This window comes from Benincasa hispida, chromosome 1 (genome assembly GCF_027475165.1).
Source record: "Benincasa hispida cultivar pf3 chromosome 1, pf3_genome.v1.1, whole genome shotgun sequence".
Taxonomy (NCBI): domain Eukaryota; kingdom Viridiplantae; phylum Streptophyta; class Magnoliopsida; order Cucurbitales; family Cucurbitaceae; genus Benincasa; species Benincasa hispida.
Window position 1 is genome coordinate 87,289,676 of NC_143478.1, and position 21,757 is coordinate 87,311,432.

General features: G+C 41.3%; 1 protein-coding gene across 1 annotated transcript; it reads right to left on the reverse strand.

Annotated features, from left to right (window-relative positions):
* Positions 1-602: 602 nt before the first annotated feature.
* LOC150038805 (uncharacterized) lies at positions 603-5,937 on the reverse strand. Its single transcript, XM_090314537.1, has 3 exons — positions 5,647-5,937; positions 5,385-5,535; positions 603-661 (listed from the first exon to the last, which is right to left on the reverse strand). Exons 1-3 carry the CDS (start codon positions 5,935-5,937, stop codon positions 603-605), a joined length of 501 nt encoding a protein of 166 aa, XP_090170663.1.
* Between the last annotated feature and the right edge of the window lie 15,820 nt (positions 5,938-21,757).

Consider the following 21,757-nt stretch of genomic DNA (forward strand, 5'->3'; position numbering starts at 1 on the left):
GACTCTGCAGAAGTGGAGGTATAGTTGGACCAAATAGAGAAGTGCTTTAATGTGATGAACTATTTGGAAGACCGTAAGGTCGGGTTGGCTGTGTTTCTGTTACAAAAAGGAGCAGAAAAGTGATGGAAGGTGGCGTCCACTAGGCGGAACAGCTCAAGCGTTTTGTTGTTGCTTGAATTTAGGAAGGCTTTCGAGGATAAGTATTACCCTAGCTCTTTTCGAGAGGTGAAAAGAGACGAGTTCATTAGGTTGGTGCAAGGAACTATGACCGTGGCTAAGTATGAACAAAAATTTATTAAACTATCTCAGTATTCTCTTCCTATTATAGCAGAAGAAAAGAACCGATGCGGGAGGTTCAAGAATGGTTTGAGAAAGGAGATTAGAACTCCAGTGACTTCTACAGCCAACTGGCTAGATTTTGACCAGCTGGTGGAGACCACCATTCGGATGGAACGGAGTTTGATGGATGATGAGCAAGTGCGGAGGGGCCGAGCAATGTCTGTGGGGCCAAGGGACAGGGGATTTCAACCCCTAGCTTCAGGCTAGTCGAGTATGAGTAGGTCCATGAGCGTGGATTGGTAGAATTCTAAGAGGAGGAGACCTCAATCCTCGGCTAGCGCAGCTAGTCGACCAGGTAGAGCACGTTCTGTCAAGTCAGTCGCTAATACAGACCAAAAACCCTTGTGCCAGAATTGTGGCAAGAAACACTTCGAGGTATGCTATAGTGGGAGTGGAGTTTGCTTCCAGTGCGGGCAAATAGGTCACTTCAAGAGGGAGTGCCCCCCGAAGGGTCTAGGCAGTGCAACAGGTGACCTCCCAGAAAATTAACCAGCCGAGAGGTGCTGGGAATAGAGGAGAGAGGACAAGTGGTGCAAAGCTGAAGGGTGTGGCAGAATGACCCTAGTAGCAAGGGCGTGTGTATGCAGTTACGCACCAAGAAGCTGCGGAAGCCCCAGATGTAGTGACTGGTAATGTGACTTTATGTAATCAGTCTGCTTATGTTTTAAATGATCCTGGTGCCACACATTTCTTTGTATCTAGCATGTTTGCATCACATTTAGATAGGTTTCCTAAGGGTATGTCAGAGGACTTGTTTATCTTTATTCCTATGGGAGATGTAGTTATAGTAAGTGGTTGGTATGGGAGTTGTGATGTGTTGATTGAAGGTCAGGATTTCTGTGTCGACTTGATTCTTTTAGACTTGCTAGAGTTTAACGCAATTCTGGGAATGAACTTCCTGGGTAAGTACCATGCTATTATTGATTGCTATAAAAGGGAAGTGACCTTTAGGAGACCAGGGAAGCTGGAAGTAGTCTTGTGGGATGCAAGGGGTTAACTTTAGGTCGCCTTATCTCAACAGTAAAAGCCAGGAAATTGATGGGAAAAAGATGTGAAGGCTATCTGGCTCATGTAGTGGTCTCCCCAAATGAAAAGTTGAAACCTAAAGACATATCGGTAGTTCATGAGTTTCTGGATGTATTCCCTGATGAATTGTTAGGTTTGCCACTTGATAGGGAAGTAGAATTCGCAATCGACTTAATTTCAGGCACGAACCCTATATCATAAGCTCCATATAGAATGGCACATGCGGAATTGAAGGAACTGAAGGTGCAGTTACAAGAATTAGTTGATAAAGGTTATGTTAGACCTTGGACTGATTGTCTAAGATGTACGTGGACAAGAGAGTTAGCCAATTTGGAGCTCTAGTATCGACAATTGGGATCCAAGGTTTGCCTCGAAGTTCTGGCCTAGTTTGCAAAAAGCCCAAGCTACATTTTAGTACGACTTTTCATCCACAGACGAATGGTCAGTCAAAGCGGACCATACAAACACTAGAAGACATGCTGAGAACATGTGTTCTGCAATTTAAAGAAAGTTGGGATGCACAACCGCCATTGGTTGAGTTTGCGTATAGCAACAATTATCACTTGAGCATAAGCATGGTCCCGTATGAAGCATTGTATGGCAGACCATGCAGAACCCTAGTATGCTGGAATGAAGTTGGAGAACGGAAACTTTTGCGTCCATAATTAGTGCAACAAACGATAGATACTGTGAAGCTTATCAGGGATTGAAGATAGCTCAAGGCAGGCAGAAAAGTTACACTGATAAGCGAAGGAGAGATCCAAAATTCGAGTTAGAGACCAAGTATTTCATCGGTTATCCCCATGGAAAGGAGTGCTCAAGTTTGGAAGAAAAGGGAAACCGAGTCCCCGCTACATCGACCTTACGAGATTATAGAACGAGTTGGCTCGATAGCATACAAGTTACATTTATCTCCTGAGTTAACACATATCCACAACATGTTCCATGTATCGATGTTGAGGAAGTATATACCTGATCCTATGAATGTACTGGTAGATCAACCGATTTAGCTCAAGAAAAATATGTCGTATGACGAAGAGCCAGTTCAGATTTTAGACAGGAAAGAACAGGTGCTTAGGAACAAAACTATATCTTTAGTGAAAGTATTATGGAACAACCATGGAATTGAAGAAGCGACGTGGGAGTCTGAGGAGCAAGTAAAGAAGAAGTATCCTCAACTTTTCCACTGATTTTTACAGGTAAATTTCGAGGAAAAAATTTCTTTTAAGGGTGGTAGGTTGTAAAACCCGCACCTTACATTCCCCTTTTTATTATGTTTATTGTTTATGATAAACAAAATGTTGGGTTAAATATTTAAGTTAGATTGGATTTGAGCATTCTGAGGTAAAGGATGAGTTTGAAAAAGGAAAATGTTTAAGTATGGAAGCTTAGCTCTCAGCACTTATTAATTTGGCTTTACAAAGAGAATTTCTGGCTAAGTGTTGATCGTGCTGAAGGGTGTTTGAGCATCGAGTGAACGCAAGGCAAGCATCAAGTAAATGTTGTCGAGCGTCAAGTATAAGTAATCAAGAAAGGGTCGAGCATCGAGTAAATGTTGCCGAGTGTCGAGTATAAGTGATCGAGGAAGGAGTTGAGCGTCGAGGGTAAGCAAAGAAGGGTCGCATTTCAAGTAGGAGCAATAGAGTAAGAAGCGTGCATCGAGCAAGCTCCCGGCACCGAGTGTCCCCATCAAGTATTTAATAGAGAGTCATAGAATTTTTCCATTGAGTAAGGATCTTTCTCCATCGAGTTTTCCCAGCGAGGATCAAGTTGCTCAAAACGCTTAGTTTTAAACTTCTCTTTTAGTTACCCAAGCAGATGGCTTAATCTTGGCCCTTAATCTCCACTAGTGAGTGAGGTGGCTTAAGGAGATTTTATGCAAAAGGCTGGACAATAGTATAAAAGGGGAGAGAACTTTAAGGGCTCGTTTTGGATGATTTGCTTGAGCAAACCAGATGAACTTGGTACCATTGGAAAGCTCTACGAGTCTAGTTTCTGAAATCGAGTCTTTGTAAGGGAGTTCTTGCTAGAAAGAGGGCCGGAGAAGGAAGGAGGAGTCGAAGGTTTATTTTTCAGGCATGTCCAGGTACTCGAAAAAGAAACGTAGATCTAGACCAAACCACTTAGATTTTCAAGCCGAAACTTTAAGATATTATCATAAAAACCATTTCAAGTAAGTTTGTAGAAGGAACCTTGGCAAGAAAAGTCTAGGGTTCGAGTTACATATTTTGGAAGTTAAACCTAGAATCATTGCTCAAGCAAGGAGTTATGGTTATGGCTTTCGGGAAAGATTTGTAGAACCAAGTTAAAACACAAGAAGTTTCATGCTGAAACTTTGAGGTAGCATTGTTAACGAAATTCCGAACATGTTTAGAGAAGGAACTTTCTTAAAATAAGTTCTAGTTTTCAAGTTATTTACGTTAGAAGCTGAATCTGGGGGAGCTACGTCCATGGGGGAGGCCTACAAAGTTTAGGAAGAACCAAGTTCAAGGATTTGTGAGTGATTAAATGTTTTCAAATATGTTCACAATAAGGGACATGCGTTCCAAATGAATTTCATGCTAACGTTCATGGGTTTTCCAAGCAACTAAATTTTATACTTATGTTTTATAGAGTTCATGGCATTTCCTAAGCATGACATTTTAAGCTATTTAAATGAGTTTTACTAATCCTAGCGTATGTTAAGAATGCATGATTGCAGTTACATGTTTATAATTGTGAAGCATGCATGTTGAATGGTAATAATGCTCTTAGGGTGAAAGCTAAGTAAGTGCTAAGTCTAAGCTTATGATACTCGAATTTCCTATGAATGTTACGTTTCTAATATTTTGGGTACCAAAGGTATAGAAGGTATCCGAGGAAGTACCTAAGGTGTTGACGATACTTAGTATTCATGAGAGGCCGAAGTATGAGTCTTCTGGCTATAGCCTTTATAATGGGGCTGAAGTATGGGTCTAAAAACCATGAATAGACGTTAGGAGCATGAGCTATGAATGCTCGTTCTCAACTAAGGTTCGATAGTATGATTGATTATAATGCTAAGATTAATGTATGATACTATGCAAGTTGCTTGAGATTATTTTCCAGCATGTTTATTGATTTACATTAATGCATATGAAAGGCTTGAGAAGATATGTATTTCTATGAGGCACTCACTGGGCAACTAGCTCATAGTTTTCAAATGTTTTTCTTTTTCCCACGTAGCGGTCAGTTCCCTCACGGTTGAATCCATTGCATCTTGCCACCTAAAGTTTGGTGACCTTAGGAAGAAGCTTAGGTTAAGCTTGTTTTGATGTACACATATTTGGAAAGGAGTTGGGGACTTGTGAAACTTATTTTCTTTTGGGACACATGTTTATTCTTATCGTCTTATTTCGTTGGACATATGTTTGTTTTTGGAATTGTAATTAAGTCTTGCACTATTTAACTTCATGGTTATGTTTTTGCCAAGTCGTTTTGCATGAGGTTTTAAGCAGGTTCACTTAAGTTAAGCAGTAAGTGCTAGCAAGTAGGTCGATAACTGCTGTTGTATTTCGATTTTAGAAGGTAAACTAGGAGGGGATGTGATAGGTATTATTATAAGTAAACTCTGCCAAATGCAAGTGGGAGTCCCAACTCCCTGAAAACTCCAACGGACAAGTGCACAACATATCCTCCAACATCTGATTCAAGCGTTCCGTTTGCCCATTTGTTTGAAGGTGGAAGGTTGTACTGAAATTTAACCACATTCCCAAGGCTACCTGGAGGCTTTTCCAAAATTGAAGGTAAAACGAGGGTCTCTATAGGACACAATTGACACCGACTCACCATGCAACCTTGTTATCTCCTTCAGGTATAGTTGAGCCCACTTACTCACTGCGTACGTGGGCTTCCCTTGAATGAAATGTGCCACCTTAGTGAGCCTGTCTATCACAACCCATATCACTGAAAAGTCTTTCGTTGTCCTGGGAAAACCCATAATGAAACCCATGGATACGCTCTCCCACTTCCATACTAGCACATCCAATGGCTGTAGAAACCTGTTGGCTTCTGTCTTAGGGCTTTCACCTGTTGACAAACTAAACATTTGTTGACATAGTCAGCTATCTCCCTTTTCATATGAACCACCAGTAATACTACTTCAAATCTTGGTACTGCCTGGATGTACCGAGAATGGGGAGTTGTGAGCTTCTGCCAACAATTCCCCCTTTAGGTCATCATCTATAGGTACGCACAACCGTCCCTGATACAGAAGGCCCTGGTCCACGATACAAAAAGTTCACTGACTTGGCCTGATTCTACCTGATGAAATTTCTGAACAAGGTCCAAATCACCTTGCTGCACATCAATGATCCTCTGCCTCAAGGTCGATCGTATTGTCAACTGGGCTAGCTGCAAGGTGACTTCCCCCACTGCCACTGCAATCTCTGCCCGCTCCAGGTCATTACACAGCTGAACCTGCTTAGCGATCAAGGTAGCCGAATGAGCAGTCTTCTTGCTGAGGGCATTGACCACCACATTCACCTTACCTGGGTGGTAGAGAATCTCATAGTTGTAATCCTTTACTAATTCGAGCCACCTACGCTGCCTCATGTTAACTCCTTCTGTGTTAAGAAGTATTTCAGACTCTTGTGATCGGTGAAAATCTGGATCCTTTCCCCATACAAATTAGTGCCTCCAGATCTTTAGGACAAAAACCACCATTTCCAGTTCCAAGTCATGAGTAGGATAGTTTCGCTCATGGTTTTTCAACTGGCGAGAGGCATAGGCAACCACTCTATCGTGCTGCATGAGCACACAACCCAAACCCTTCTTAGAAGCATCACTATAGATCACAAAACTCCCGGAGCCATCAGGTACTATGAAAAGCAGTGCTGAAACAAACTTCTACTTGAGGTTCTAAAAACTGTCCTCACAAGCTTTGCTCAAACAAACGAAGCTCCCTTCCTATTTAACTGGGTCAATGATGTGGCCATGCTAGAGAAATTCTCTACAAACCTACGATAATACCCAACCAACCCCAGGAAACTGCACACCTTGCTGACCGTTGTGGGGCAGCCAATTCGTAACGACCTTAATCTTTGCTAGGCCCACTGAAACCTTGTTCTTTGACACCACATGCTTAAGAAAGAACACCTTACGTAACCAAAACTCACACTTTGAAAATTTTGCATATAGTTTGTTCTCTCTCAGCGTTCCTAGGACTTTCTGAAGATGTTCCTGTTGGATTTTATGTCCTAAAACTCGTAGTTTGTAAATTAATAAACATATTCTGTTTTGTTTTTCGATAAGGTTGTTATTGAAATCGTAATCTTGAATCCAATCAACTAAGGTCCTGAGGCTATTTAATGTAGTTTGAACTGTATGTAGTGACATAAATGTGGATCAAGTTCAAATATATAGCCAAAATGATCTATAGTATATGAATAAGGTTGGGCGCCTTATTCGAGGGACACCATGGATGCGGCCCACTTTGTAATTAGTATAAATGACGTGATCCCGAATCGTTCATATAGAGATATGTGAGTGGGGGCATTTTATGCAATGAGTTTGCATAAGACTGAACCATGAAATAGTCACTTTTTACGTTCTAAATGCCGTTTTATGTATAAAACTGACTATTTCGTTAATTGATGACCTAGGTAACTGATAACTTGTAGAAATACAAGTTATTTGCGTTGCCTTATCTAGATATTGCGGCCAAAAGAGAAGGAATATGTGTCGATTGTATGAAAGTGGGCTCAGAAATATAATAATTATGAATTATCGCAATTACACCCACTCACATCGTCAATATGGAAAAGGATATTTTTACTCTGTTTTGCAAGAAACCAAGTCACCGCTTGCGATCAAAGCTCAACGAGAAACTGAACAACGCATCTCTGTTACATTGCACCGTCAAATCAACAATGAAGAGACGATTAACGCAATGACGGCACAATGTGACAGTCGATCCTGAGTTGAATTTCAACAGCATGTGGTAATAAAAACAACACCGCATGCGAGCAACCGATCGAAAGATGCAGCTAAGAAACGCAAACGCGGAGGATTGTGACACGTGTACGACTAACCGTTGTGCAGATTTGACGGTCTACTTGCATAACAGAAGGAATATTTTCCCCCATCTTCGAAATTTCCATAACAAGAAGTGGGGTCCACAAGCCAAGAGTCAAAGCTTTTCACCTATAAATACCCCCATAGAATTCAGAGGAGATATACTTGGTATGGGTATAATTGATACGAGGGCTAATTGCTGCTGGTTTATTAAAAGAAAGGTTGAGCTGAGTACTGATCAGAAGAAATCCGGGAAGAGAAGAGATAAGGCCGAGAGGTGAGTCTCAGTGCGAATCTGCTAGATCCCTGCCGTGAAGCTCTGTGCTTAGATCCTTGCTATTAGTTGAGCAAGCCTGAGAGGGAAGCTCATCCATTCGTTCACTTCATCCACGCCGGCAAGCAAATATCCATACAGATTGGCGCTAAAACATTGGCGCTTATTTTTATTTGTTTCTAACTCTATTTCATCAAGTGTATTTCATCTTCTAAATCTTTTCATTCACAAATCATGTATCAGACGCTAAATAGTTTTATTGAATGTCTCGATCACTTTCACTACCACTTCTCTGTCTATTTTCGTTCCTCCATTAATCGATTTCTCCATGAAGTTTTATTAATACCTTGGTAATTAATATGGATTAAACGAGTAACTTAATCTGTGCTAAAGAGATAAATGCATTTAGCTAAGGCTTACTAGACGACATCTTCACCTGTGAGAGCAGAAGTGAAGATGTCATTTTGATATGTCAAGAGAAGGTTAGAAGAATGCGTTAACTAAAGCGAGTAGTACTTCCAGAGATGGAAGCAACCTTGCGTTCATCTGCTGATCACCGAGAGGTGTACGCCAAGGGAAAAGCGGAATAGTACTTATATCTTTAACACAATTAAGGAACTTGCGCTGTTTATATTAGCATCTTTTCTGTTTCTGCTTCGTACATAATACTTGTCACAGCATTACACGATCTTTGCATAATCTACACAGCCAGCCTTGACCTCAGTATCTTGTATCATGAATCCTGTATCTTGTATCATCTTAGCTTAGATTTACTCTATCGCAATTTACGTTAACGCAATTTATGTTATTATCGCAATTTTACCGCTTTACTTTACTTTATCGCATGTTTAATTTCTTGTACACAAAATCTTTATTAAATTGAAAAACCCCTGGTCGCATATATCACAAGCATAATGCAATAACCTAAAACAGTTCCTGTGTTCGACCTCGGATCACACCGAGAAACGTGTGGTGAAATTATACTTGGTTTCAACGCAAGGAAACTTGTGACAATGCATAGCATACTACAAGAACATTTGTTAATAATGCATATCTAGAAGTAGTATCACATATCATCGCATAAAATCTATGTCGTTACAAGTTTATGACACATAAGAACACATTCTGCATTTACAAGTTTATGGCGCCGTTTCCGGGGATTGGTTAATGGTTTATTGTTTGAGTGTGTTTGTGGTATTTGCAGATAGATCTCGTTGTACTGGTTGTTCAACGCGGAGAGCAACTTGACGGTTTATGAGTAATGGTGCTAAACCAGAATTCAAAGCTGACCTTGAGATCGAGCGTAACTTTCATGCACGGGCACGTCAGAATCTGATAAGGCGAAAGAAAGCTGCAAATATGGCAGATAATAACGACAATGCAGTTCCCGTAGTAAATCAAAAGGTTGTTAGGCCAGCGTCGGATCCTGTTTTCCTGGTTGTTGATCGCAACATCCCTATGAGGAATTATGCGGCACCCAACCTGTATGATATTTCACCTGGGATTTTTGAGGCCTACTTTTGAGGAGAACGCAAGGTTCGAAATAAAGTCGGTCATGCTACAAATGATCCAAAATGCAGGGCAATTTGGGGGTTTGCAATGTGAAGACCTGCATGCCCACTTGACCAGCTTTGTTGAAATGTGCGGCAACTTCTCACTACCTGGCATAACCCCAGAGAGTATTAGATTGTATCTGTTCCTTTACACCTTAAGGGATGAAGCCAAGAGGTGGGCTCACTCACTGGAGCCGAACGAGATCACATCATGAATCAACTGGTGAAATGATTCATGAAGAAGTTCTTCCCACTAGCCGTCAACGCAAGGCGACGAAAGGACGTGCTGAACTTCGAGCAAATGGAGAATGAGACCTTGAGCACCGCCTGGGTGTGGTTTAGAAGATTGGTGAAAAACTGCCCACATATCGAGATACCCGATTGCGTTTTGATGGAGACCTTTTATAATGGCCTGAATAGATCGACGCAGGCTATTGCTGATGCCTCCACGACAGGAGGTTTTATGGACAAAATGTATATTGAGGCTAAAGTCATCCTTGACCTCATATCACAGAATGTGGATGATTAAATTGATGATGGCTATGGAGGCCGAGGCGCTGAACGAAGAAAGAATGAAACTGTCGTTGTCCCTGCAGAGACAATAACCACACTGACTGCTCAGATGGCCGTGGTGACCTCCATCCTTCAATCGATGGCAATCAATCAAGGAGCCATCTCTCAACAATCAGCGCAACCCGTTGCACCGGCTCAAGTGGCCGCAATAAGTTGCGTTAATTGTGGAGGGGCTCATGCAGTAGAAATGTGCCCATCGAATATTCAGCAAGTATACGCCATCCAGAACAACCCCTTCAGCAACACCTACAATCCTGGCTGGAGGAGCCATCCTAACTTCGTGTGGGGAGGCAATCCTAACCAGGGGGGGTGATAACTTGTAGAAATACAAGTTATTTATGCCGCCTTATCTAAATATTGCGACCAAAAGTTAGTAAATATGCACCGATTGTATGAAGATTAACTTAGAATTACAATAATTATAAATGATCACAATTACACCCACTAACGCATAAAGATGGAAGACAAGAAAAGTTTTACTCTGTTTTGCAGGAAACCAAGTCACCGCTTACGCTCAAGGCTCGAGAAACTGATCAATGCATCTTTGTCACATTGTGCCCGTCAATCAACAATGAAGAGGCGATCGTCGCAATGACTGCGCAATGCGACAGTCGATCCAGAGCTAACTTTCAACCGCGTGCGGTAACAAAAGCAAACACCGCATGTGAATACTCGATCAAAAGATGCAGCTAAGCAACGCAAAAGTGAAGGATTAAGACACGTGTACAACTAACGGTTGTGCAGAATTGACGGTATGATTGCATAACAGAAGGAATAATATCCCTCCATCTTCGAAATTACCATAACCATCAGTGGGGACCACAAGGCCGAAGTCAAAGACCTGTACCTATCAATACCCCATAGATTTCAAAGAAAACTTATGCTACTTGATACGGGGCTAAGTGCTGCTAAACTGTTGAGAGAAAAGGCTGAGCTGAGTGCTTAAGTGAAAAAATCTGGGAAGAAGACGAGATAAGGTCGAGAGGTGAATCTCAGATCTAATCTGCCAAATACCCGATCGGAAGCACTGTGCATAGATCTCTGCTACCGATGGAGCAAGCCTAAGAGGGAAGCTCTCCCTACCATCAAATCCATCCTATCTGACAAGTAGATCTCCATCGAATCAGTGCCAAGACATTGACACTTTTTGTATCTATTCTATCTCTTTCATCATTGTATTTCACTTTCTCTTTCTCTTTTCATTCACACTTCATGTATCAAACGCTTAATAGATATATTAAATGTTTCGATAGCTTTCATATACCATTCTCTATCTATTTCCGTCCCTCCATTAATCATTTTCTCCATGATGTATTTTCAATCCCCTGATAGTTAATATGAATCAAACAAGCACTTAATCTGTGTTAAAGGTATAAAATGAATTTAGCTAAGGCATACTAGACGACATCTTCACCTATGAAAGCAGAAGTGAAGATGCCATTCTGATCTATCGAGAGAGGGTTAGAAGAATACGTTAACTAAAGCGAGTAGTACTTCCAGACATAGAAGCAACCTTGCATTCATTATGTTATTCTCTGTTTCACCACAGACATGTGGGAGCGTGGCTGATCATTGAAAGGTGTACGCCAAGAGAATAGCTGAACAGTATTTTTAGCTTCAACGCAATTGAGAACTTGCGCTGTTTATATTATTTATCTTTCTCTTTCTATTCTATTCATAAGACTTGCCGCTGCATTCCACATCTTTGCATAACTTTCATAGCCAGCCTTGACCCCAGCATCTTGTAACATGAAGCCTATATCTTGTATCATCTAGCTTAGGTTTATTTTATTTTATTTTATCATCGCATCTTTACTGCTTTACTTTATTTTATCGCAATTTATATACCTGTACAAACATATTTTCAAAGATTGAAAACCTGGTTGCATATATCGTGAACATATCATAAAACAGTCACTGAGTTCGACTTCGGATCACACCGAGAAACATGCGGTGGAATTACACTTGGTTCCATCATATGGAAACTTGTGACAACGCATGGCATACTACGTGAACATCCATAATTAACGCATATCTAGCAGTAGTATCGCATCAATTCGAGCATAGAACATCATCAATCATACCTATCAGCGATTCGTCAACAAGTTTATGGCGCCGTTGCCAAGGACTGGTTAACGGTTTATTGTTTGAGTGTGTTTTTGGTATTTTGCAGGATAGATCTCGTTGTACTGGCTGTTCAACGTGGAGAGTAGCCTGACGGTTTATGAGTCCTGGTGCTGAATCGAAATTTGAAGCTGACCCTGAGATAGAGTGTACTTTCCACGCAAAGGCACGTCATAACTGAATTAGACGAAAGAAGGCAGCAAGCATGGCGGAGAATAATGATAATGCGGTGCCGGTTGCAAACAAGGGGATGTTCGACTGGCTCAGGATCCTGTCTTCCTGGCGGCTGATCACAACATCCCAATGCATAATTATGCGACACTCAATTTGTATGATTTTTCGCCTGGAATCTCGAGGCCGACTTTGGAAGAGAATGCACGTTTCAAGATTAAGACGGTCATGCTGCAGATGATTTAAAACGTCGGGTAGTTATCTGACTAGCTTTGTCGAGATGTGTAGCAATTTTTCCTTACCTGGCATGACTCCAGAGAATATAAGACTATATCTGTTCCCTTACACCTTGAGGGACGAGGCTAAGAGGTGGGCTTACTCACTTGAGCTAAATGAGATCACTTCATGGGATCAACTGGTAAAGTGGTTCATGAAGAAGTTCTTCCCACCTTCCGTCAATGCAAGGCAACGAAAGGATGTGTTGAACTTCGAACAGATGGAGAATGAGACCCTAAACACCGCCTAGGTGCGATTTAGAAGATTGGTGAAAAACTACCCATATATCGGGATCCCCGATTGCATCTTGATGCAAACGTTTTATAATGACCTGAATAGAGCAACACAAGCTGTTGCTGATGCCTCCGCGGCAGGAGGTTTTATGGATAAGACATACACATAAGCTAAAATCATCCTCGACCGCATCTCGTGGAATATGGATGACTGGATCGACGATGGATATGGAGGCCGAGGCACCGAGAAGGAAAAGTGAAACAGCCATTGTCCCTGCGGAGACAATGACCACGTTGGCCGTGCAAATGGCCGCGATGACCTCGATCCTCCAGTCAATGGCAATCAACCAAGGAGCCATTGCTCCACAATCAGCGTAACCCACTGCACCAACTCAAGTGGCTGCAATCAGTTGTGTCAACTGTGGAGGGGCTCACGGAGCTGACATGTGCCCATTGAACCTTCAGCAAGTATGTGCTATCCAAAACAACCCCTTTAGCAACACCTATAATCCGGGCTGGAGGAGCCATCTTAACTTCAGTTGGGGAGGCAATCCCAACCCAGGGGGGCCAGTTAACCATCAAGGGGTAGTAGAGGGAATCTGCCTTTTCACCACAATCAAGGGCAATCAAGGGCAATCAAGACCGCACAACCAACAACCATCATCATCTAACACCTCGGGAAGCTCATTGGAGACACTGTTGAAGCAATACATGGATAAAAACAACGCAGTAATGCAAGCGCAGGCGTCTTCAATAAGGAATCTGGAGATCTAGGTGGGCTAGCTGGCCTCTGAGCTAAGAAGTCGAGCATCAGGAACGTTGGCCAGCAATTCAGAAGCCCCGGAATCTACAGGAAAAGAGCAATGTCCTTAAGACATTGAGTAGGCAAGCCTGATCGCCTGTGGAGATTTGGATTGCGATCACTCATGACAATGCAATTTTCGGTTCATATCTCAATACTATGTTTAATGCTTTATTGAATTTCTGTCTCTTTAAATTTTGAATTCTGTCTTCAATTCTTCATTTAATTCAATTTTGACTTATGAATTTATTTCCTTATTTATTTCTTTACATTTAATTCTGTCTCGTCTTAAATTCCTTGATTTTTTTCTTGTAATTAATGCGATGAACTTTAAATGGTGAATGATTGAGTAATAAAGAGAAAATTTATTACCACAAGTCATCGCACTTGCGTTGATGAAAATAATAATAATAATAATAAAACAATTAACAACAAGTATGCAAGGCGATAATGGATGCATAGCAAGTTAATAAGAGTTGCTTTGCGTTCATCTAACTCAACTGTATTAAGTTAAAGTTTGTGTTGCACTTGTGGCTAGATGCACTATGTTGACGTATCCTCCAGAAATGCGTTTGGTTAAGGGGTGTGTTGCGGGGATATATACGTTGTTGCCCGTCCTCTGCGAAAATGCAGTTGCGTTGGTGAGCACAATGCGTTAATCTTTATCTTGCATCCATTCAAATAAAATATTAAAGAATTTGTTTTTTTTTGACAATTTAAGGGGGGAGTCCAATCGATTCGTATCCCTAAGCAATTATGACTTGGCAGACGAATGGACAGGTTTATCTGAAATTCCATAAATGAGGGAGGTGGAACGACGCGCCTGTTGAGCTGCTCGAGGCCTGGTGCCGAAAAAAATGTGTTGGGCCCCACCACGGCTCAACCTATAAATACAACCTTCTCCTTCATTGGAAACTCTTTATCTCACTTTGGCAAACTAGAAACCCTAAGCGTCTTGCACCCAGACCTTTCTTTCTCCCCAGCAGCTCAAGTTTTTACCAGACCTTTCCAAGCTCGTATCCATGGCTGACCAGACCCTAAACCAATCCGCTTCACCTTCCACCCCTGATCAAGTAGCCATGCGAGAGGCAGCATTCCTGGCTGCCAGTTGCAGGCTTGCCACCCAAGCTCACACTGTCCCCAGACTCGCCGGGAGAACCCGGATAAACCCTCTGGCCATTAGGCCTTCTGTGTTCAAGAGAGGAGGAAGCATTGAGAGCATGCCTATGCCAACACCTGCCGTCTCAACTGAAAGTGAAAGGAAGAGACGCGATGATAGGAGGTGTTTGGCAACATCCTAAGTACCTTAGAGCAAGGAGGTGGATTGCCCGAGGCGGTGGTAGTGGCGAATGGAGCAGTGAAGGATGGAGTAGCAGTGGTGGAAAAAATGGTGGTTGAAGAAGAAGAAACGGGGAATGATGTTCTAGTCTCAGAGACTCAGGAGGCAACTGTCATCGCAGAAGCCTATGACGGACCTCCAAGAAGAGAAGAAGAAGAGAGTTCGGTCAAGAAAAGAGAAGAAAAAGAGATTGCAATTGAGGAGGCCAAGGAAGCTGAGGTTACGTTGGAGACCCCTGACATTGCGATGGATGAGGTTGCAGGGGATGCGCAACCAGAAGGGGCTGAGAAGAAAAAGAAGAAGAAGAAGAAGAGCAAGGGAAAGAAGGCAGGAGAGGCGGAGTCTTCATATCATCGCAAGGCAAGAAAGAACAAAGAGCAAAAGGATGATGATGAAGATAAAGAGGCCAAGAAGAAGAGGAAGAAGAAAGAAAATTGCGTTGGCGTGAAGAGAGGCGCTTGCGAAAAGAAGAGGAAGCGAAATAGAGGGCTGCGAGCCCTGAGAAGGATAGAGAATCAACCTCCGTAAGGGAGGATAGGGGGGAAACAACATAGTTAATGGAATCGATGCAACCCATACTAACGCAAATAGTTGTGACCGATGAAGGAGAAGAGGAAACCCCCCTAATGTGGCGTCACAGGGAGAATGCGCCGCAAGGGTCCACAATTGACCCTCAGAGATTAATTTTGGCATTGGAAGAGAAAGAGGGAAAAAGAAAAGAAGAAGAGGAGAAACAAGAAAATATGGATAGGGACAAGCTCATCATCGTAGAGGGGGATAGAAGAAGAAGATTGGAGTTTGAAGAAATGCGACGCAACAATGAGCTTGCCAGACTTGAAGGGATACGAAAGCGCGAGGAGGAACAACATCTGCTGCTGGTCTCTGAGAAATTTGAAGAAGAATTTACGAGAGAAGAAAGAGAAGAAGAAGAAAAAGAGAGGAGGAAGAAAGAAGAAGAGGACATATTATTGGAGGAAGAGAAAAGGAAAAAGCGTGAAACCAATAAGCAACGCTTATATAAAAAGAAGGGAAAAGAACTCGTAGAGCGTGAGAAAGAAGAACAGCGCAAGGAGCGGGAAAAGAAAGAAAGACAAGCAGCCCGCCTTGCGTTGGCTAAGGAAAAAGGAAAGACAATTTCGGAGAGTAATGAACCCACACCGACCAGGAAGTGTTCATCAAGGAAAAAGAAGAATGATGATATGTTGATCGAGATGGGCTTCTTTCCTGTGCTGAATCCACTACCTGACCTTATCACGAGCGTGATTGTGGAACATGGGTGGGACACATTCTGCCAGTGCCCATCCATCATTGTGCCTCAAGTGGTGCGGGATTTCTATCATGGGCGTCTTCATGAAAACAGGGATGCAGTGACCTTTAAAAGAGAATCGGTATCCTTCAACACAAGGGACATCAACGAAATTTATCAAATGAAAGAAAACCTCAATGCACCAGGGAATAAAATTATTTATGATCCCACGGAGCAACAGATGGAAGATGCGCTGAGGATATTAACACAATCGGGTACGAAGTGGTCGGTTTTGCTCAAAGGCATCCGCACTCTGGAGGCCAAGCCTTGCTTCCGGAGGGAAGGATTTGGGTTTACCTGGTCAAGAAGCGGTTGATCCCATGACAGAACTGTATCAAGGGATCGGGTCATGGCCGCATATTGCATTGCACGCGACATTCCTATTGATGTAGAGTAGTTGATCGCAAGGCAGATCAGAGCATTGGTGGGGCATATCGAGGGGCAGTACTTCTTCCCGTAGATCGTTTCAAGTCTATGCCTGTCTATGGGCGTAGGCATTGATGAGGAGCCCATGCTAGAAGTCCACAGCCTCAACAACATAAAAATCTTGAGGCTGCTCCTCAAAGATTCACCACATTGCCCCGAGATGCCAGCGAAGAGGCCCGCGATCGATTTGAATGCACCGCAAGAACCCAGGCCAAAAAGACGATGCAGAGAAGAAAAGGGAAAAAAGAAGGTCCTAGAGTCACCAACACAAGATCCAATACCTATGAACCCTCTTCCCTTAGTCATTTGCCCACCAAACCTTCAGTCCACTAGCGCAACCCTTTTCCCCTCTTCACGAACATTTTACCAATCTCCTCCTTGTCCCAACCTCATCACCTATTTGCCTAGCAGCCCCACCTTCACCATTAGCATCATCACTGCAGCCCACCATTCCACCACTGCAAGTTGATGTCCCACACGGATTGGGTGAAGGCACCTCTGCCCAACCCCAAAACGATGCTGGCGAGACATCACAGGCACAACCCTCCATCACCTCCATGACTGCTGAGTTACCAGAAATGAGAACCCTCTTTTCCCAACAACGAAAACTCTTTTCTCAACAACAACACTTCTTCAACCAGTGATTTGAGGTAGTAATAGAGTGCATTGATGATATTCAACGCAGTGCCGCCACATCAAGGGAGGCACTGATCAACATGTAGTGCAACATTTATAAAGTCCATATGCACCAGAGAATGATTGCGGAGCGTAATCAAGAGTACTTCAAATTTCTCACTGCATATCTTCATGGTTCAAGGGTGCTCCTACATCTTTGGAATCACTTAAATTTTGAAGAAGTGCCTCTTACACCACCTCAAAATCTGCCTCCAGACCCGTCAGCCCCTCAACAATAATCCTCCTATATATTATTTTTTTTCCTTCTATGCGACCATTATATATCTTTTAATTTTTTTTTATTCTTTTATGAGTTAATCGAATTCTTTGACTCTTGTACAGGCAATAGAAAATTTGGTATTGCGTTCATTTGTACCTTATTTGTATACTTTGTTAATATTCAATACAATCAGAGTACATATTCACTCCACTTTTTGCCTGTGCCTTTTTCTTTATCTTCCTTTGTCAATTTTTGTAATATTCTCAATCTTTTACTTTTGTGTTCTTCATTGCATTGCTATGATGTAATATATGTCTATACTTAGAAAAATTCCCATACTTAGTAAATTCAGACTAACACTTAGTTAATTCTTAGTTTAGCAGTACTTTACCTTTTATCTTTCAAAGTTCTGCTCAAACCTTCTTTTTGAAATTTTCTTCTAAGTGTTTGTCTAATCTCTCCAAACAACGCAATGAGAACCTTGCTCATCTTTAAATTTGGGGGTGGGGAAGGTCTGAGCAGATGAGATCAGAGTATGCAGTATTTAAGAAAATGCATTCACATTCATTAAAAAAAAATCATACAAAGCTCCAATGTCAGCGCAAGGGAAAACCTTGAAAATGTTCCCAACCTGATAAGAGTTTAGTTGTGAAAGAAGCCTACTCATAGTTGGATGTTCGTATGACACCCGTAGAAGCAAGCCAAAATGAAGGTAGGTTTCCAAGAACAACGCAATATGAAATAGAAAAAAAAAATGCAAGAGATAACTCCTTTGAAATTCATGAGTTAAAGTTGAAATTGGCACACAACCGTAGTTAGATGTTCGCATGACACCCGTAGGGATAAGCCAAAACGAAGAGTGTAACCATGATCAACAGTCTCTAAGTGAATAAATGGCACAAAGTTTTGACCATCGCATATAGATACATCAAGTTGTTTTGACAAAGAAGAGATAAAAATTCTATTTTGAAAAATTAGAAAAGTATTTTTTTAGCAGAATTTTATCATAGAGAAGAATAAAGTAGGGCTTGCTAAGAATTAGCAAGGATAGAAGGAAAGTGCGATGTCAAGAAATGTGCCTAAGTGTAACATTCGGAGCAACCAATCATCGCAAAAATAGAGGATAGGAATTGAGCATGATTGCCTTAGTAGAAGATATGCTTGAGGACAAGCATATATGTAAATTTGAGGGTGTGATAACTTGTAGAAATACAAGTTATTTATGCCGCCTTATCTAAATATTGCGGCCAAAAGTTAGTAAATATGTTCGATTGTATGAAGATTAGCTTAGAACTACAATAATTATAAATGATCGTAATTACACCCACTAACGCCATAAAGATGGAAGACAAGCCGAGTTTTACTCTGTTTTGCAGGAAACCAAGTCACCGCTTGCGCTCAAGGCTCGAGAAACTGATCCATGCATCTTTGTCACATTGCACCTATCAATCAACAATGAAGAGACGATCACCGCAATGACGGCACAATGCGACAGTAGATCCAGAGCTAACTTTCAACCACATGCGGTAATAAAAACAAACACCGCATGCAAATACTCGATCGAAAGATGTAGCTGAGCAATGCAAAGGTGGAGGATTGAGATACGTGTACAACTAACGGTTGTGGAGAATTGACGATCTGATTGAATAACAGAAGGAATAATATCCTTCCATCTTTGGAATTACCATAACCATCAGTGGGGACCACAAGGCCGGAGTCAAAGACCTGCACCTATAAATACCCATAGATTTCAAAGAAAACTTATGCTACTTGATAAGGGGCTAAGTGCTGCTAAACTATTGAGAGAAAAGGTTGAGCTGAGTGCTTTAGTGAAGAAATCCGAGAAGAAGACGAGATAAGGCCGAGAGGTGAATCTCAGATCTAATATGCCGAATACCCGATTGGAAGCTCTGTGCCAAGACATTGGCACTTGTTTCTATCTGTTTTATCTCTTTCATCGTTGTATTTCACTTTCTCTTTCTCTTTTCATTCACACTCCATGTATCAAACGCTTAATAGATATATTAAATGTTTCGATATCTTTCATATACCATTCTCTATCTATTTTCGTCCCTCCATTAATCATTTTCTCCATGATGTATTTTCAATCCCCTGATAGTTAATATGAATCAAACAAGTACTTAATCTGTGTTAAAGGTATAAAATGAGTTTAGCTAAGGCATACTAGACGACATCTTCACCTATGAGAGCAGAAGTGAAGATGCCATTCTGATCTATCGAGAGAGGGTTAGAAGAATACGTTAACTAAAGTGAGTAGTACTTCCAGACATAAAAGCAACCTTGCATTCATTATGTTATTCTCTGTTTCACCACAGACATGTGGAAGCGTGGCCGATCACTAAAAGGTGTACGCCAAGAGAATAGCTGAACAGTATTTTTAGCTTCAACGCAATTGAGAACTTGCGCTGTTTATATTATTTATCTTTCTCTTTCTATTCTATTCATAAGACTTGCCGCTGCATTCCACATCTTTGCATAACTTTCATAGCTAACCTTGACCCCAGCATCTTGTATCATCTAGCTTAGGTTTATTGTATTTTATTTTATCATCGCATCTTTACTGCTTTACTTTATTTTATCGCAATTTATATACCTGTACAAACATATTTTCAAAGATTGAAAACCTGGTCGCATATATCGTGAACATATCATAAAATAGTCCCTGAGTTCGACCTCGGATCACACCGAGAAACATGCGGTGGAATTACACTTGGTTCCATCGTAAGGAAACTTGTGACAATACATGGCATACTACGTGAACATCCATAATTAACACATATCTAGCAATAGTATCGCATCATTTCAAGCATAGAACATCATCAATCATACCTATCAGCGATTCGTCAATAGGGGGCCAATCAACCATTAGAGTGGCAGTCGAGGAAATCCTCCTTTTCACCATAACTCGAACCAGGGGCAATCAAGGCAATCGCACAACCAGCAACCCTTATCTTCTAACACCTCTGAACGCTCATTAGAGGCCCTACTGAAACAATATATGGACAAAAATGATGCAGTAATGCAAGCGTAGACGTCCTCAATTCGAAACTTGGAGATCTAAGTGGGCTAGCTGGCATCTGAGCTGAGAAATAGAGCACCAGGAACATTGTCCAACAACTCAGAAGCCCTGAGGTCCAATGGAAAGGAACAATGTCCCTAGGACATTGGGCAGGAAAGCCGGACCGCCTGCAGGGATGTGAATTGCGCTCATTTGAAGAAATGCATCTTTCGGTCCATATCTCACAACTATGTTTAATGTTTTCTTTAATTTCTGTCTTATTGAATTCTTGAATTTTGTCTCTACTTCTGCATTTAATTCGTTTCATGAAATTATGAATTGATTCTTCATTTATTCCCTTTGCATTTATTTTTATACCGTCTTTAATTCTTTTAACTTTTCTATAATTAATGCGTTAGTCTTTAAATGGTGAATGATTGAGAAATAAAGAGAAATTTATTGCCGCAAGTCTTAGCAACTTGCATTGATTAAAAATAATAATAATAAAATAAAATAAATAAAATGAAACAATTAACATCTAGTATGCAAGGCGATAATGGACGCATCTTGAACCAAGTAAGACACGCTTTGCGTTCATCCAACTCAAATGTGTTGAAACCGAGGGGTTGTTGGATTTTATGTCCTAAAACTCATAGTTCGTAAATTAATAAACATATTTTGTTTTGTTTTTCGATAAAGTTGTTATTGAAATTGTAAATCTTGAATTCAATAAACTAAGGTCCTGAGGCTATTTAATGTAGTTTGAACTTTATGTAGTGACATAAATGTGGATCAAGGTCAAATATATAGCCAAAATGGTCTATAGTATATGAATAAGTTTGGACACCTTATTCTAGGGACACTATGGATGTGGCCCACTTTGTAGTTAGTACAAACGATGTGATCCTTAATCATTCATATAGAGATATGTGAGTGGGGGCATCCTATGCAATGAGTTTGAATAAGACTGATCCATGAAATAGTCATTTTTTATGTTCTAAATGTTGTTTTTATGTATAAAACTGACTATTTCGTTAATTGATGACCTAGGTAACTTAATCTTAATCTTGAGCTAACTATGAACTCCTGTTCACTCGAAATTATCCTTAGATCTGCATAGGTGAGGGTAGTTCATCATCGCTGGCCCAATAAGCCTCCCATTTCAGGGGTAAGATCGAGTGGATAACTGGGAACATAAGGTGCAAGACGGAATTCACTCCTACCCGTTATAGGGATAGTAGATAGGTTGTTCCCTTTAGTACTGAATCCAGGTCTTGAACAAGGGGCCTCACCCTCTCCTTGGCCCGAGAGGGATTTGGTTTATAGATTGGACCTTAAACCAATTGTTCATTAGAGGATCAATGGAAC

Coding starts and splice junctions, on each gene's coding strand:
- LOC150038805 (XM_090314537.1), bottom strand. CDS start 5,937: ATGAGGCAGCGTAGGTGGCTCGAATTAGTAAAGGATTACAACTATGAG. Junction 5,536..5,646: donor TTGTTCAGAAATTTCATCAG/GTAGAATCAGGC, acceptor AATTGTTGGCAG/AAGCTCACAACTCCCCATTC. Junction 662..5,384: donor CCTAAGACAGAAGCCAACAG/GTTTCTACAGCC, acceptor GGTCTGTATTAG/CGACTGACTTGACAGAACGT.